This window comes from Fundulus heteroclitus, chromosome 24 (assembly GCF_011125445.2).
Source record: "Fundulus heteroclitus isolate FHET01 chromosome 24, MU-UCD_Fhet_4.1, whole genome shotgun sequence".
NCBI classification, from domain to species: Eukaryota; Metazoa; Chordata; class Actinopteri; order Cyprinodontiformes; family Fundulidae; genus Fundulus; species Fundulus heteroclitus.
The window spans coordinates 21649902-21667482 of NC_046384.1; the positions used below are offsets into that span (position 1 = coordinate 21649902).

At 39.7% G+C, this 17581-nt stretch overlaps 2 protein-coding genes across 8 annotated transcripts in view; one reads left to right on the forward strand and one right to left on the reverse strand.

The window, feature by feature from the left end:
• LOC105915477 (sodium-driven chloride bicarbonate exchanger) overlaps nucleotides 1–11438 on the forward strand; it is a 66823-nt gene extending 55385 nt beyond the window's left edge. For 5 of the 7 annotated variants that reach the window (XM_036127836.1, XM_036127835.1, XM_036127840.1 and 2 more), the window contains 8 exons: nucleotides 906–1067; nucleotides 1187–1438; nucleotides 2242–2310; nucleotides 2406–2579; nucleotides 2667–2789; nucleotides 2879–2943; nucleotides 4497–4610; nucleotides 7046–11438. In XM_036127836.1, coding sequence (XP_035983729.1) covers nucleotides 906–1067; nucleotides 1187–1438; nucleotides 2242–2310; nucleotides 2406–2579; nucleotides 2667–2789; nucleotides 2879–2943; nucleotides 4497–4610; nucleotides 7046–7121 — 1035 coding nt within the window. In that variant the 3' untranslated portion in view covers nucleotides 7122–11438. Of the gene's footprint in view, nucleotides 1–905; nucleotides 1068–1186; nucleotides 1439–2241; nucleotides 2311–2405; nucleotides 2580–2666; nucleotides 2790–2878; nucleotides 2944–4496; nucleotides 4611–4789; nucleotides 4845–4874; nucleotides 4913–7045 lie in introns of those variants that run through there. The other 2 variants (XM_036127841.1, XM_036127837.1) reach the window with 2 other exon arrangements.
• Nucleotides 11439–13279: 1841 nt separating this feature from the next.
• Nucleotides 13280–16019, reverse strand: LOC105915479 (glucagon-1). The gene is made up of 6 exons (XM_012849601.3): nucleotides 15909–16019; nucleotides 15720–15826; nucleotides 14258–14413; nucleotides 14035–14148; nucleotides 13420–13563; nucleotides 13280–13329 (listed from the first exon to the last, which is right to left on the reverse strand). The coding sequence occupies exons 2-6, from the start codon at nucleotides 15815–15817 to the stop codon at nucleotides 13305–13307; spliced, it is 537 nt and encodes a 178-aa protein (XP_012705055.2). The 5' UTR covers nucleotides 15818–15826; nucleotides 15909–16019; the 3' UTR covers nucleotides 13280–13304.
• Between the last annotated feature and the right edge of the window lie 1562 nt (nucleotides 16020–17581).

Consider the following 17581-nt stretch of genomic DNA (forward strand, 5'->3'; position numbering starts at 1 on the left):
AGTTTAGCTCTGTGATTTGACTCAAGCATACCTTGACTTTAGGACTTTAATGTCTTTACTTGGGCCTATATTTTAGACTTTGGTGGAAAGACTTGAGATTTAATTATGACTTAGAAAACAATCACTTGGTCCCATCTCTGGTATGATGTAGTATGGTATAGTATATAGTATTGTCTAGTCTAGTATAGTATATAGTTTAGTATGGTCTAGTCTAGTATATAGTCTAGTATAGTATATAGTATAGTATGGTCTAATCTAGTATAGTATATAGTATAGTATAGTATAGTTCCATAGTATGTACAAAGTAGAATAGTATAATCTATACAGTATGGTAAACTTCTGTATAGAGTAGTATAAATCCATATATCAGAGTATCTTATAGTTCTGTGTATAATACTATAGTTCTATATAATATAGTCCTATATAGTATAGCATAATATAGAAAAAAATAATATGGTTCCATACAGCATAGTATAGTGTGCTATAGTGTCGTTCCATATGGTATAGACTAGCTTAGTTCGGTGTAGAACAGTATAGTTCCATATAATATAGTATGGTATAAATAGAGTAGCATAGTTCCATATAGTATAATAACGTTGTTCTGTATAGTATGGTTCCATATAGTACAGTATGATATAGTGCTGTATAGTATAGCCCAGCATAGTATAATACACTACAATGGTGATGGCTAAGAATGGTATAGGATAAAATAGAGTCAGATTTTTCCATGGGAATCCCCATAAAGCATCTTGAGAAAGCCTTTGCTAATTCCGCGCAGAAATATTACCTGAATAATTGTATCACATTTCATTTATAAATATTATTTTAACAGCATTGTTTTTTTAGTATAGTTAAAATCTTTAGACATGTCATTACTTAAAGAATGTCTTCTTCACTCTCTGTAGCCAACAAGAGACGATCGGGGCTGGATCATAAACCCCGTGGGACCAAACCCATGGTGGACCACCATTGTCTCATTCGCTCCCGCTCTGCTCTGCACCATCCTCATCTTCATGGACCAGCAGATCACCGCTGTTATTATTAACAGGAAGGAGCACAAGCTGAAGGTTTCATTTCATTTTTTTATTTATTTGTTGACATCAGCATCTGGTTTTCTTTATGTGACTCAAGTTGGAGTTTGCTGGATCGTTAGCGCTGGAGTCTTTTTCCCACTTTGTCCCGACAGAAAGGCTGCGGCTACCACCTCGATCTGTTCGTGGTGGGGGTCATGCTGGGTGTGTGCTCCGTGATGGGCCTCCCGTGGTTCGTGGCGGCCACTGTGCTCTCCATCTCTCACGTGAACAGCCTAAAGCTGGAGTCGGAGTGCTCGGCTCCCGGAGAGCAGCCCAAGTTCCTGGGTATCCGGGAGCAGCGCTTCACCGGCCTCATGATCTTCACGCTCATGGGCTGCTCCGTCTTCATGACCTCTGTGCTAAAGGTCAGAGGAAACCTCAAACGCCTTCACGTTACCTTTGAATCTGTTGTGTACTTAAAACTGATTATCTAATGGGTAAAGCTTCAAAATTTAAGGCATACTATGCAACATTTTTCAGTTAATTAATGTGTTTCATACCGTTTTGGACGATTAAATTAGTCATTTCAGGTCGAACAAAGGTTTTCTCGGCCGCCCTGGTGGTCTGTGGGGGAAATACCGTACTTGCAATTGCAGGAGCCCTCGGCCCGCACCCACAGGCTCAGAAGTCTCATGCAAGACCGCGAGAGTCGGTCTTGCTTTACGGCGAGAACTCCATGTGTTTTTGCCCTGCCATTCACTATATGCACGCGCGAAAGCAACAACAAAGAACCGCGTGTTAACGTCAAATAAACATGCAAGGATATCGAGTTTTTATTATTATTATTATTTTTTTTTATTATTATTTATTTATTTTTTTTTTTTTTTGAAGGTTGGCGAGGCAGTACTTTCACTGTGTTAGTCATTGTTTGTACTGCCGTTTTTTCGACTTTTCGTTGCGTTCGCCTGTCTGCTAAGCTCAAAACAACAGCGCCTGGCTTGAAGGAGAAACCAGAACAGCTGAGCATCTTTACGACAGTGCACTTTTACTTTCGCCCTCTGGGGGGAGCCTCGCTGGAAAAACAACCCCGGTTGCATAGTATACCTTTAAAATGAATCATTTACAAAGCTTTCAAAGAGTTGAAATGTGTTGGAAAAGCCTAGAACCGCTCTGTTAGGTAATGACGTGCTGTTATCCTGATCCTGACTGCTCCCTGGTCTCTTCTCAGTTCATCCCCATGCCTGTGCTCTATGGCGTTTTTCTGTACATGGGGGCGTCTTCCCTCAGAGGCATTCAGGTGAGCATGCGCAAAGGCTGCTGGGACGCAACAGCGATAACTCATCCGAAAAAAAAAAAAAGATTCCTCTATGAATTCTCTTTATATGTTTGCAGTTTTTTGATCGCTTGAGGCTGTTTGGCATGCCAGCCAAACATCAGCCAGACTTCATCTACCTTCGACACGTACCACTGAGGAAGGCGCACCTCTTCACCGTCATCCAGCTCAGCTGCTTGATCCTGCTCTGGGTCATTAAGACCTCCAGAGCTGCCATCGTCTTCCCCATGATGGTAACCTGAGTGTGTGTCAGCGTGTGCTCGTGTGCTTTTTCCAGTCTTTCTCGTGCTTGATATCTTTATTCGCGACGCTTTCTCCAGGTGTTGGCTCTGGTTTTCATTCGCAAGCTGCTCGATTTCATCTTCACCAAGAGAGAACTGAGTTGGCTGGACGATCTCATGCCCGAGTGGAAGAAGAAGAAACTGGAGGATGCGGAGCAAGAGGTGTAGTAGAATAGCGCGGCGTCGGATATCGGATGAGTTACAGTTGGTGCTGCTGCTGCAGGTGTTCTCTGTTTCAACTCCGTCCGCAGGAGGAACACAGTATTATTGCGGAGGAGGAAGGGATTGTGCAAGTACCACTGGAGGGGCACTACAAGTGAGTCATTTTTCATTACGTTTCAAATACCAGCGTGGAGGTTTGAGTGTTGATTTCCTATCAGGATGCAAAAAACTAAAAAAAACAAACAAACAAACAGAAATTAATATTTCTTTATGTTTACATATTATTGAATACACGTACAGCACTTTGCAAATGTCTTCATTCAGTATCACTGAAATCTTTAATCACGTTAGAGCCCCAAACCTCAGTGTGTTTTACTGGAAGTTTTGTGGGAGATGGCAACACGAAGTAAAAGTTTGTTGTCAAAGGGGGAGGAAAATGGATATATGGTTTTCACCATATATATATTTTTTTTTTTAACGAACAAAAATCTGAAAATGTGGCATGCATTTTTATTCCGCCTCATTATTCTGGGGTCCCTAAATAATCCAATCAATCAATCAATCAATCAATCAATCAATCAATCAATCAATCAATCAATCAATCAATCAATCAATCAATCAATCAATCAATCAATCAATCAATCAATTTTTATTGTCAATTACAATTTGCATTGCAATCGAATATAATATATTTCGAATATATTGAATATAATTGAAAATAAGGCAAAATCACGTAATGGTTAAATAGAGTCCACCTGTGGCTAGACAATTCCTTCCTTCCTTCCTTCCTTCCTTCCTTCCTTCCTTCCTTCCTTCCTTCCTTCCTTCCTTCCTTCCTTCCTTCCTTCCTTCCTTCCTTCCTTCCTTCCTACTTACCATCCATCCATCCATCATGGCCTTAACCATTCTCTTTCCTTTCTTCCATGGGTCCTCCATCCCTCCCCCCTCCACCAATCTGCAAAAAGTTGAATCAGGGTGAGCACGGAGAATATCAAGCTCACAGACAAAGGGGGTCAGGGACAAGATGAATGATGCCATTAATCAGCCACTGTGTCATCAGGTGGTGACCTGAAACCATAGCAATTTGCTCCCTGCCCCTGCCAGGAGTAACACTGCTGTGTCTCTCTGGGCCTTGGCAAGAATGGCCGTGTGCCTTTGGCGCAGCCCACCAAACTTGATGGTAATCGGCGGCAATGCAGTCAGAGACTGATTGCTGAACAAGATGCAACACCATCGTTAGGACTGCTGATCACATCACTTTTTTTAAAAGACCTGCTTTAGCTTTGGTGCTAATGGCAGAATGTAGAGAGGACAGGCAATCTATTCTAATGCCTATGTCTTGATGGCAAGTACCGAGGTTTTTTAATGCTTTGGGGGCAACAACCGTTTCTTGTTGTAGTCAGTCTTTGTGTACAAGAACCTTGACTCGTAGGAATGCCCGGATATTCTCATCAGTTCCAGGATCCCCACATGCCACATAGTTGCTCATCTACCTAATGTAAACCCAAAATACAACCCCTACCAAACTCTTGCAGGTACTAGTGGTAGTTGCCTAATGATTGAACTACTTACAAAGCCATCGCCAGTTTGCATTTCCGGGCTATTCTTTGTCAGTTGACATCCTCCTTTGTCTGTAAGTGTATGTCCTGCAGGTGCATGAGAAAATATTGTGTTAACAATGACCTTCTCACTAATGTGCGTTCGAAGGTGTGACCCAGCCACGGTGAACATCACCGACGAGATGTCCAAAGGATCTTTTGGGAGTGTGTGGAAGGGTGTCAGCCCAGCTGAGAGCGCTAAAAAGGAACCGGGTTCAAAAAGGTACATTTTCCTCTTCGGACTACTTGACAACTGTAGCACACCTATAAGAACACATATACAGTTGATACAACTCCTGAATGTTTTTTTTTTTCTTCTGCTGGATAGACCTCCATTTCAAGTGTCAGGTGTTTGTTACTGTACTGCAATTTTGTTTCAGTAAAGAAAGATGTGCATTTCAGACCAGCTGTGCCCTTGCAGATTTCCCGCTGCGTAGACTAACGTAGTATGTCCTGCCTGCTTCTCTCGCTCCATCCCACCCCTAAGCTCCCCTTCCTAACCTCTCAGAAGCTGATATCCCAAAGGTAAGCTGTTCCCAGCGGTCCCTGTCGGTGTGCCGAGTCTCATTTTGTTCTTACTGCAATCTGTGTCACGATGAAAACCTGACACCCTGTAGCACGGGTGTCTAACTCTGGTCCTCCGGCGCCGGCGCTCTCAGCTTTTAAATGTGCTTCTGCTTCAGCAAACCTAAATCAACCGTTTAGCTCATTAGCAGGACGCTGCAGAGCTCGGCGGCACGCTGAGGAGGTGCTTCGGCCCTTTGATTCAGGTGTGTTGGACCAGGTACATGGCTAAAACCTGCAGGACTGGAATTTGGCACCCATGGTATAGTGTCACGATTTGGTTAACAGTGTGATATTAAGTGATTAATGAGATCGTTGAGTAGTTCTTGTTGTGAGGGTGTGCATGCTAGTTCAACATTTTAAATGGCGTTGTAAAACTCTTCAACATTTCGTTGCGTCACAACCACAAACTTCATAGTGTTTAATTGGATGAACCAACACAACGTAGGACATAAACTATATATGCTCTCAGTCAGTACTTTGTAGAACAACCTTTTACTACTATTACAGCTCCAAGTTTAGTGGGGTATATCGCTGCCAGCTTTGAGCATCTAGAGACTGAATTCTTTTCATTTTGGCACACGATGAGTTAGATTGGATGGAGAGCATCTGCGAGGAGTATTCAAGTGTTTTTGGTCGTTGTCCTGTGGGAAGGTAATCTTCTGCCCCCGTCGGAAATCTTGTTGCAGCCTGTTGCAGGTTTTCTTTGAGGATTATTATAAAAAAATAAATTAAAAAAAAGGGGGTGGGGGTGGGGGGTCATGGCCAAGTGGTTAGAGCAGCGCGCTTGCACTCAGAGAAGGATGCAAGTACCCGGTTCGATCCCCAGTCACGGCACCCTGGGTCCCTGAGCAAGACCCTTAACCCTCGATTGCTCCCCAGCCCACTACTCCCCAAGGGGATGGGTTAAGATGCAGAAGTGAATTTCTCCATTGTGAGATCAATAAAGTTCAATTCAATTTTATTTATATAGCGCCAAATCATGAAACATGTCATCTCAAGGCACTTTACAAAGTCAAGTTCAATCATATTATACACATTGGGTCAGTTTATACAGATTGGTCAAAAATGTCATATAAGGAAACCAGTTGATTGCATCAAAGTCCCGACAAGCAGCATTCACTCCTGGAGAAGCGTAGAGCCACAGGAAGAGTCATCTGCATTGTACATGGCTTTGCAGCAATCGCTCATACTGAGCAAGCATGAAGCGACAGTGGGAAGAAAAACTCCCCATTAACGGGAAGGAAAACCTCCGGCAGAACCGGGCTCAGTATGAACGGTCATCTGCCTCGACCGACTGGGGGTTAGAGAAGACAGAGCAGAGACACAACAAGAGAGACAAAAAAGCACAGAAGCACACATTGATCCAGTTCCATTATTATTATTATTATTATTATTATTATTATTATTATTATTTTCCCAACATCTACATTCAGCTAGACTGTCCTTGCTGCCTTGCCGCATTCTTTTCAGGGCGATGATCTCATCTGACCAGATCACCTTCTCACACGAGTTTGCGGTGTCTCCTACATGACTCATGGCACTGTTGCTTCTGAGGCTTTCACACTGCCGTTGTATTTATGCTGGACTCTTTTTAGCAGCTAAGTGAAGATTGTTTTACTGTGTGTCTTTTTGTTGTATCAGAGTAAAGGGGCTGGAAAAAAAAATGTGGGTCACTATTTTTAAGATTATTTGTTAAATAAAAAATTAAGCTTATGTTTCATTTTGCCTCTATTTTACTATCACGCACAATGTTGTGTTGGTCTTTTACATAAAATATTGGTCAGAAACAGAGAAGTCTGTCAAGTGCTGGTGAGCTATCCTCAGCCTCTGGTTACCTTCACATACGGAAGTAGCTGACTGTAGGATGCTTTGGTAACACAATATGAGACATTGCTCCACTTGTGACAACACTGAGGTTTGTTCTTGTAACGTGACGAAAAGTAATAAAGCTTAATTTGTATGAATACTTTTTCGCCAAAAATCAGACATGTTTGCATGTATGGTTGCATGTCCTTAAAAATCAGCTAATTTCTTTTCCTATCAGTCTAAGATTACATTTGCTATAATTGTTCCGTTTTCTCTCCCCTAATGTTGTGGCAGAAGCGGCGAAAAGCGACACAAGCGGAGGAGGCATGACAAGAGCTTGGACAGGGAGACGAGTTTGTGATGACACATACTGGTGACGCCAGTAAATACAAAAAAAACAAACAAAGCAAAACATATATACCGTGCCACACTCAACCACCTATGTACTGTGCTACACTGTGTTTTTAGTCATGTAAGTTTGTGTGCAAGTTGTTCAAAAGGAAAGAAGTATTTGTTGGACACCATAAACAACATAGGCAAACTCCCTGAGATAGGCACCAAGTCAGGCAACCAGAAGGAAGGGCCGGCTCTAGATAGAATTTGATACATATGCAGACCAGCGATGGGTATGTAAACATAGACTAATTACTGGTGTCTGTACCAGTCAACGGTACTCCGAAGTAAGTTTTTGTATATATTTTTTTGGTGAATACAAACATATTGGCTACTTTTGCAACGTTTCATTACAATTGAGGTTGAACTTTTGATCTAGGAATGGTATCAAATCCAGCATAACTGCTTGAAAATCAGAGGGATTTGCCATTTCAAATCCCAAATTAATAGAATAAATAAATACAGATAGAAATAGAAACTTATTACAGTGTATTTTTCTGTATTTTGTACTTCCCAGCTCTAAATGTATCAAAGATTTATTTAGAAGTGCAAAAAAAAAATCTAAACAATTTTTTTACATTTCACTTACACAAGTTTTGTACGCAAGGCAGGCTTATTGGATTTAGAGCTAGGGACTTCTGGTACACTTTTCCAGCTAAAAATCTTTCAACTTCTCATCTTAAATAGAATGTATCATAAAACTGCAACCAATCAAGTAGCTCCAGTAGACAGGAATGTCCTTTTGTGATACTCTGTTAAAATGTCCATCAATATAGCGGCAGTTCAAAACTTTGTATTTACTGAAGTGGTACTTGTTATAAAAAGTTTTGAAACCTCTGCTCTACGTGTTTCTGCTGTTTGTCAGTTGAATCATTTAACTACTCATTGCTGGTCTGCATGTGTATTAAATTACATCCAAACGGGACCTTTCCTCCTGGGTGCCTAACTTGGTGCGGACCATTAAGTGTAACGGTGACACTGTACCAGCAACAGAGTGAAGCCAGAATTATGACTCCAACAATATCTTAGTCAATAGGCCAATTGCGGACAGATTTTAAATGATTTTTAACAATTTCTTTTTTCGTATTTTGTATGTTTTTTGTATTTTTCAAAGAACAACTGCAAGTTGTCTCTCCAAACACCTGCCACAGCAAGTGCTAATGGATTTTATGTGGAGCATTGAATGCTGCAGCAGAATTTCGCACCTTAGAATGGAAAACTGATTAGATGTCTGCCAGGACTAATCCAACTCAGAGCGCTGGCTGTGCAACTTTCTGAAAGTATACATTTTATATATACTATAATGTAAATCTATATGTCTATGTGTCAGTGACTGTATTCACCTTTGATGTTGCACATATAAATGTTTCTCCTTCTGTCAAGCGTTTCCTCAGTTTGACCTCCTGAGAAATTACCATTTTAGCCTTCTTACTAAGAATGAACTGAGAAGATTGATACCTTTAATGGGCCCTGGGTCAATTCGCCCTTCGTCAATTTGTACCTTCATGTTGGTATTTCATTGCCTCATACTATAAGCAAAAACATTTTGTAGCCATGTACTTCAACTATGGTAAATCAGTTGATCTTTGTTGTTCAGCATATATCACAAATTTTAGAGATGAACAATCCAATTAATGCTCAAAATGTGTAAAAGTTTATTTGATAGTAAAAGAAAACTGGTATTACACCCTATTTCCGATTATTTCAGTTATTTTCCCCACTTTGTATGACAAAATATGATCCTAAAACCAGATAACTTGAAGCAACCAACTCTGATTTGAAACCTACCCCTGGCAGGTACAAACTGATGCATGGTTAGTGTGAAGCAGACCCCGTACAAATTCCACCTGAGAAAGTCATGTAAAAGACAAGCAAAACTACCAAACAAAAATGCCAAAAGAGCTAGCCTGAGCTTTAGCTAACAGGCTAGCCTGTTAGCTAAAGCCAACAGGCTAGCCTTCTAAACGGAAAGTTTGAAAATGGTGGCACAGCTTCAGAGTAACTAACAAGTCTAAATATCCCAAATTACAAAGGTAGGAAGTGGAGAAGGTGGAAAATGACGCCCCCCACCCCCCATTCCATCTCAACTCATTAAAAATCTAAAGTTCCAGTTAGTGGGAGGTAGACTTGGTTGAACACAAAGACTGAAAATGGTGAAACAGTTTAACTGGCCTAACTCAACAGTATCTGATAAGCACTTTTTATATTCTATGTTTGATCCTAGGAACTTCATACAACTTTACTTGAACAACACTGGAATCAGAATCAGTCCTTGCTAGCATTAGTGCCATGTATGTTGAAGAAATGCCAGATATATCAGTCATTCCAATTTACTATTCCAAAGCAAGAAAGTCAGACAACTTATTTACCTCCTGTGGTTGGTCCAAAAACATTCTTTGGCAAACTGCTCCATTCCATATAAAAAAACTGGGCATGCCGAAGACTACAAAGGTACAAAATGGCCAAATTAACACGAAGCTAAAGCTAGCGGCAGGTTGGCTTGACTAAGCACAAAGATTGTAAATGACAGAGCTGATGAGTAACCAAGAGTAACTAAAACAATTAGGCTAAGGAGCTCTTTATATCTTCTTAGTTTTTTTCCAGAAACTTCATAAAAGTGTTGTATGTGCAAAACGGGCATTGAAATGAGTCCTTGTAAGCATTAGCGAACAATACATTCAAGAAATAAAAGTCAATTTAGTCTTTTCAGTTTACTCCTCCAATGTAGGAAGTGACGGAGCTAAATGTTCCTTAACTGACTGCTCCATTTCGTAGCCCTAAAAATGTCAGATGTGAACCCTGCAAGGGTACAAGATGGTGAGAGGGTTCATCAATGACAAAGTTAAAGTTACAAGTTTTGCTTGGCTAAGCACAAGGATTGTAAACTGTTCTGTCTTCACTCAAAACTACCTATAGTGTTATGAAGAGTATTTGACCCCTTATAGTTGTCTTCTTTTTTTTTTTTTTTAAACTAGTGGACTAAAATATTTTAGAAAACAATACATCATGCCACATCTGGGGCTGCTTCAGGTGCTGAACTATTGTCTGTTATTGATAGAACCATACATTCTGCACTTTACCCCAAAAAAATGCTTAAAAAATCTGTTTCAGGTGCTGGGACATCGAAAACTTCCAAATTATATAAAAAAATGTTTTAGTCATTTTTCAATTAACAAAACAAATTATCATTACCACATTTTTTTTAATCATGTTTAATGATTCAAAACATAAAATTGTGACTAAAAGAAGAAAACAGAAGAAACGTGACAGGGGACAAAAGTTTTTCACAGCACTGTAAAACAGCTGAAGATGACAAGCACTTTATAGCTCGTTTGTTTTATTTTAGAAACCTTGTTCAACATAATTTCTTCAAAATAGGAACCCGAAGCTGTCCTTGCTAGCACTAGCATCTCATTTATTGAAGAAATACCAGAGCCATATCAGTCTTTTCAATTTACTCTTCCAAAGTAAGAAAGTGAATGAGCTTATTTCCCGGTTATTTCTTCTTTTTTTTTTTACGCAGTATTTTTCTGGGGCAGCTTAAGTGAAAATGGTATTTTCAAGCTTGCATGGCAGCGTAGTAACATGTAACCGTAGCTAAGATAAGCTACCTTTTGCTTAAAAAAAAAAAAAGGAGAGAAACTCAAATGCTTAACTTCTGAGTGATTGTACAAATAGCTCAATGTTTTCCAGCCACATACTCTTTGTCATCTTGTCAGTAAGTGTCATCTATGGACATGTGGTCTCCTCTGAAACTGACCTTGTGTGTGTTAGCATCCGAAGCTAATTGTTTTTAAAAGAAAAATAAACCAAATCCTGCATGATGGTGAAATTATCTCACTGCAGGATTATGGTTTCTTCTAGAGATGCAATAATCCTATTCTTTTCTTCTGGTAAGGGCAAAATGTAAATGGTAAAGAGTCTTAATATTGTATTACACATAGTATATTTTATTCATGTAAAATATTACTAATATATTACTAATAAGAAATCTTGAATTCAGATTTTTGTTGTTTATCTTTTCCCCCCACTGTCTAATTGATGGTTCTTAGTTGATTAGAGAAGCCAATCGTGGGTCAAAATGAAATCAGTATCAAATATTTTGACCACTTCTGTGTGGAATTCTGCCTTAAATTTGGTTTTTATTAGACGGGCACTTTCTGTTTAACAATTTAAGTCAACCTTTATGGAGAACTATCAGTTCAGATCTGTTGTGCAGTTGTAATTAGTTTCATGAGAATGAGAGAGTGTGTACAAGAGAACATAAATAAAGATATAAAACAGCTGAAATTGTTGCTTTTTGTTGCTTTATATTTAATGCTTGTTCAAAACAGTGAGCCATTATGAGGAGATTTTTTTTTTTCATAGACTTGATGATGACTAAAATTACACCGGTCCAGTACTGCAGCTGCTATGCTAAGCACTGAAGTACAAAAATGTGGTTCAGATTTACTTGTTCAATATTACAATGTATTTCAGTTGCAGTTTATGTTATTGACAAATACAAGCTAGTATTTGTGGACTAGAAATGATATGTACAGATAAAAATCAGAAAAATGTGGCATGCATTGTTTTTCTACGGTAGAGGATTAGGGCCACTCAAAAAAAAAAAAAAAAAGTCTACTCAATTCTGACTTTAATCTCAGAATTCTGAGAAAAAAGTCAGAATTCTGAGAAAAAAGTCAGAATTGAGTAGACTTTTTTTTTTTTTTTTTGAGTGGCCCTAATTCTCTTATGTATTATTCAGACTCCTTCGCTCTGAGATATTAAACCAAATTACAATCCAGGTGCGGATAAGGTACAGATTTGTCATATTCAGCCCGCCTGAGTCAATACCTTGTAGAAACATCTTTCCCTGCAGCAACAGCTACAAGTCCTTTTGGGGTTTGCACATCTAGGCTCAGTCAGAGTGTATTCAGAACTGCAAACATTAATTTTTTTTCACAAATTCAGATTGGAATTTATATCTGGATTTTGACTGGACCATTTAAGAGATAAATATGCTTTGATAATCCATTCAATCATAGCTCTAGCTTACATTAAGTAATATTTTAACAGTGTAGGGTAGTACACTTTGGAGTCACTCTGTATCAGGCATGTCCAAAGTGCGGCCCGGGGGCCATTTGTGGCCCCTGTGCTGATTTTGGGTGGCCCTCTAACTGCATTTCAAGAAAGATTCGGTCCACCAGCACAGGCTGATGCAGATGGAAGATTTTAGTGTTTAATTAGGGCAAAATTATTCTAGAAAAGTCAGAATCCTACAATTGAAAATGTTAAAGTTTTCATCTTTTAATAAACACCCTTCTGTCATTCTCTTTAATTTCATAGTAACATCTATCCAATGACATTTAATGACTCAAATTCAGACTTTGGTGCATTAAAATCTGCTTTGAACTAATTTATTAAAATTGGCTAATTACAGCAAGTGTTTTCAAAGAACAACCGACCCAAACGCTGTTCTGATATTGCTAGACCAAAAAGAGTTCATTATTGTTAAAGGGTCAAATTAAATTATTCTAAATAATTTGCAAACTGGACGACCATCTTTTAATACAACAAATAAGCAAAACTCTTTTTTTAAACTTTGGATATACAGCGATTTACACATTCATTTCCTACAACGGACTAATTTATGTATTTAAAATTATCATATTTTGTAGCGCAAGCAAATTAAGATATTTTTTTGGTTTAAAAAATGTTTTTATTAATTTTTTGGCCCTTGAGTTCCTTTGACTTGACAATTTCGGCCCACGTACCGAAAAGTTTGGACACCCCTGCTCTATATGAACCCAAACAAAGGAGGCAAAAGACAGTCAAAATAAATGACAAGGTTTATTTGACAGAGTAAAATATTAATTTGCTATGACAATCACGTGCTTCCCTTAAGGACGACCTGAGACAGAACCTTGGTGTTCTTGTTTGCAGCTCAGTAAAATAGAAAACAAATTTTCGTTATGTAGAAAACGCCGTGCCCTGGATTTCATTTCTTTCCATGTGCGCCTTTTCATCTGTGGAAGAATCGCATTTCTTTGTGTCGTTGCAATACATTCAAAAGGAAGTAAAAAATATGAACATTATAACATGCAAAGCAGTATGGCTTCCTGTTCCTCCTGAATATGGCTTTTGGGGGGGGGGAGCTTGGAGAAGACTCTCATTGGTCATCTTGCCTTTTGTTACTGCGAACGACACAAAAATCACAAGTCAAGTTCATCTCAGCTAACGAAGAAAGGCAAGCTCTAGCGTTTGCGCCGTCAACTTTGCGTTACCTTTCCCCCGAAGGTTTAGAGGTCATGACCCAGAGTAAGTATTCCTTGGCAGCCATGGAGTCCAGCACCTTGTTCACGTCGCTGGTGAAGCTTCCATCGACATGCCTCCTGCTGAACGTTTTAGCCAGCCTGGCCATTTGCGATCTGAGTATGTACACAGGGACACAATGTAAACAGCGGCCTTCGAGGGTCAACGTCACTCAGTGTGCCACCCTCACACACACACACATATCCCCCCCCCCACACACACACACACACCACCCGAGCTCTAATGTTTGGCCTGAAAGCCATCAGATGTTGCTATAGCCGTCGTGTCGTGTTTGCTTCGCCGTCCGCTTGTGTGCTTTGTGATTCATCGCACCGTGTGCAAATAGAGATATATCAAATCAACACAGTGGAAAGGTTCATGTGATTTATTGTAGCACAACATCAAGAGGAAGGGGGAAAAAAAACGACAAGGACGAGACAAAGGGGAAGGGGCGACACAAAGCAGATGATTGGGTCAAGATCGCTCTGGTTCCCCTTGATGGATTCACGGTTGAAGCAGAGCGGCAGGCGGCGTTTGGAGGCTTTGGAACTGCGGGAAGGAGGCGGAGGAAGGCGGGATGGGCCTACTCTCTTCCGATTTGTCCGGACTTCAGCTTGGCAACAAAGTCTTTGATTGCTTGATCCTTGAGGTAGGAGCTCACGTCGCTGGTGAAGGTCCCATCCGCATGGCGCTTGTCAGCACTGCAGTGAAACAACAGCGCCCGGTGAAGAGAAGCAGACAATCTGAAACCTTCTCACAATCATTTTCGTAAAAAAAAAGGGAGGATTTTGTGAAATATCCTGCACCAACCCGCTCCTCTTGTCACTCATCAGCCACCGGACAAAGTCCTGGGCCTTCCTGTCCTCCAGGTATTTGCTGTAGTCGTTCGAGAACGTTCCCTCTGAGTGTCTCTTCATGGTCACCAGTTCCCGGGGCTCATTGTCTGATGTGTTGTCTTCCTCAAAGCTGCAGCAGATAGGAGGCATCGTGTCACTCTTGGGTCATTTCTTAAACTAAAACTAAAAAACATCCTCTCAATGAATTGACAAAAGTAGTTAATCTATGGTTATAAACTCTGGTCTTTTCTTCAGGTAAGCCTTAATGGGATAGTTCAAGCGATAGTTTTCAAGTGATTTTCTTTAAAAAGGGTTAGTATCATACCAAGGATGGCATTGGAGGCTCTTTGCTGCCATCTAGCAATTAAAAATTTGAAATGCCTCAGTGTTTTTTTAAAAATTGTTTTGAAATCCACTGAGTTGTGTCAGAAAAACAAAGATTTGACTGAAACATAAGTAGTGATATAAATTTCAAAAATCCGTTTTCGGCAAAACAGCCTCTTACCTGAGAGCGGAAATATTATGCTCAGTTATGCCTGATGTTGCTAAATTTCATGATCCCTAAATGTGAAGCTACAGTTCGGGTTAAGGGTTAAGGGTTGGGGTGAGGGTTCTGGCCCAAAGCCTTAACAGAGGGTGAGTCTCAGCAGATGATCTCTGGTGGCGTACCGCCTTCTATAGCCATTTCCATTTGGCTTCTGGGTAAATAACCACCCACTGAAAACATGAGGGAAATTTAGAGAATCATAAAATAGCGTTAGCAAAACAACTTTTTCGGATTTTATGTTTTTATTTTCTTTAGATGGGTCAGCGTTGGTCTTGGCGCCCTCGGATTAATGGTTTAGGTAAGTTATGTGTTTTACAGTTGTTTTGTTAAAGTGCTGTGATATCCTAAAATACTTAAGTTTGAATTCAGGAGTGAATGCTGCTTGTCGGAACTTTGATGCAAATAACTGGTTCCCTTATATAGGAAATTTTTGACCAATCTGTATAATATGATTGAATTTGACATTGTAAAGTGCCTTGAGATGACATGTTTCATGAATTGCCGCTATATAAATAAAATTGTATTGAACTGAATTAAGTTTATAAGTACAAGCTGTTTAAAAAGTATAATGTAACACATATGTATCCTTTATCAATATATATCAAAATAATTGCTAGATTTCTAATGAACTCATGATTTCTCCTCCAAAGTCCCTATTCCAGTTTGCATGTTAAGAGTTCATATTAAGCAAGCATATATTATTAGGGTAACCAGGTAAAAGTCAGGTCATCCCGTGACGCGTTCTCCTATGGCCCAGAAACTGTTGATATTTCCTCAGATTTCTTTAAATGTCACTGTTGTACTCTGGAGAGAAGCTAGATAAGTTAGGGTTTATCTAGCTGTGCTAAAGCAGCAGGATTTTTTTTATTTAATTTAGTTTTTTTTTTACCTTAAGCTCTCGCCGCCGAGTAGTAGAGGAACCTGCCAGCTGACCTGCACAAACCCCAGGACCAGGAGGATGCCAGCCAAGCCGTGGATGCTTCTCATGGTTATAAGCTGTGACACGGAACAAGGCATGGACTCGGGTAATTCATCAGCTGAAGGGAAAAAAGTACAATGATGAGAAAATTTAACTCACCTATTTTATTTCCCTCCAAACAGCGCTGTTAGTTCCTCTGCTTGGTGTCCCTGTATGATCGCCTTCTCTTGTCTTCCAGGATTATATACTTGGAAGGGAGGGGTCCCATCTCGTCAGGTGGACCCGTTTTACCGCTCCGACCAGTCATCCCATTACTCTCAACCCATTAGACGCGGGACCCCTGTGCGACGGGCAAGTAAACGAGCCGAGCGTTTGTTAATTTGAAAGGCGCAGGTGGAAAGGCGCAGCTCATGCGTGATGCCTGCTTGTACTTAGGTGTTAAGATCAAACAACTTCTGCTCATCCTGTCAAACAGGCGGTCACGGAGACGCTTTAATGTGCTACTGTGTCATCACGATGAGAAGCGATACGTGTGCCGGTGTATTTGAACAGTGAGTCAGTATTTGAGGCTTCTTTCCAATCAGATGCAAAGGATTGGAAATATTGATCAGTTTTTGCACCAGCGGCTGGCGGGTTTTTACAACTTGGAACGCTCGATAACGCTCAGTAAACACCTCCGCTGCTGTTGCTTTCCTTCTAATAAGGTCAAAATAAATGTCAATATGTATAATCACTTCTGCAATATAAGCTTAATATTTATTAAGTGGGGACAAAGTCATAAAGACCTTCTGCTTTTGGTCTAAAACCAGAACCTTATAAGGCAGACCTCTCCAAGGTGCTACTTCATCCCATGTATCAAGACAAAAATTAATGGGACTGTGATTTATTTTTATTTTTTTTGGCCATCATCATTTTGGCAATGTATATGGTATTTCCTGCTAAACTTTTTCATATAAAACTCTATTTTATTGTGATTTGATGATATATCATAACAAAGTAGGGCAAAATTATGGAGTGGAAAGATCTTAATTTCTTTTATTTATTTATTAATTTTTTTACGTTTTTCGCAACTAGAAATCTGACAAGTGTGGTGAGCATGAGGGTTGTATTCACTGTCATTGAGTCAAGACCATAAAAGCAACCCCCTCTTAGAAACCTAATTAGAAAACAGACTCCTGATTGTGATTTAATTTCATTAGTGTCATTTGATCTCTTGTGCAAGAATGACATAATCCAAGTTCGCCCTGAATCCATTTGTGTCTGTGTGCACGTGTGAAGTATGGAAAACAACGCCTTTTTAAAACAAATACAAGATTAATGTAGGTCAATGTTTTTTATAAACCCTAAAACATGATGGTAATGATAGCGAAGTAAAACAAAATTTTACATCGAAGGATTCCCAGATGAGACAGAGGGCCGATTCTCAGGCAGAGTCACAGAAAACATGCTAATATGTCCCAATGGAATCAGCTGGCTTTCTTTGGTAGAAAACTTTTTTTTTTTTTTACCAATTTGCATCATATCCTGAGCTTCAGTGCATTTTAGGCCTATATAGCTATAGCTAATATTAAACTGGAATCTATACAATTGAAAGGGAATCTGGCTGTATTATTGAACTGATAGGTTTATATTACATTTGATCTGTTTGTCTTGTGGAGTGCCTTGAATTGACATTTGTTGTCAGTCGAGCCCTTATTAATAACTGAATAACGCTAAACCCCAACACTGAACCACAGAATGAACTGAAAAACCAACACACCCAAAACAGATCACACAACTACTAGTATTTTACAAAAAAAAATGATTTAATTCCTCATTTTTTTTTAATAACA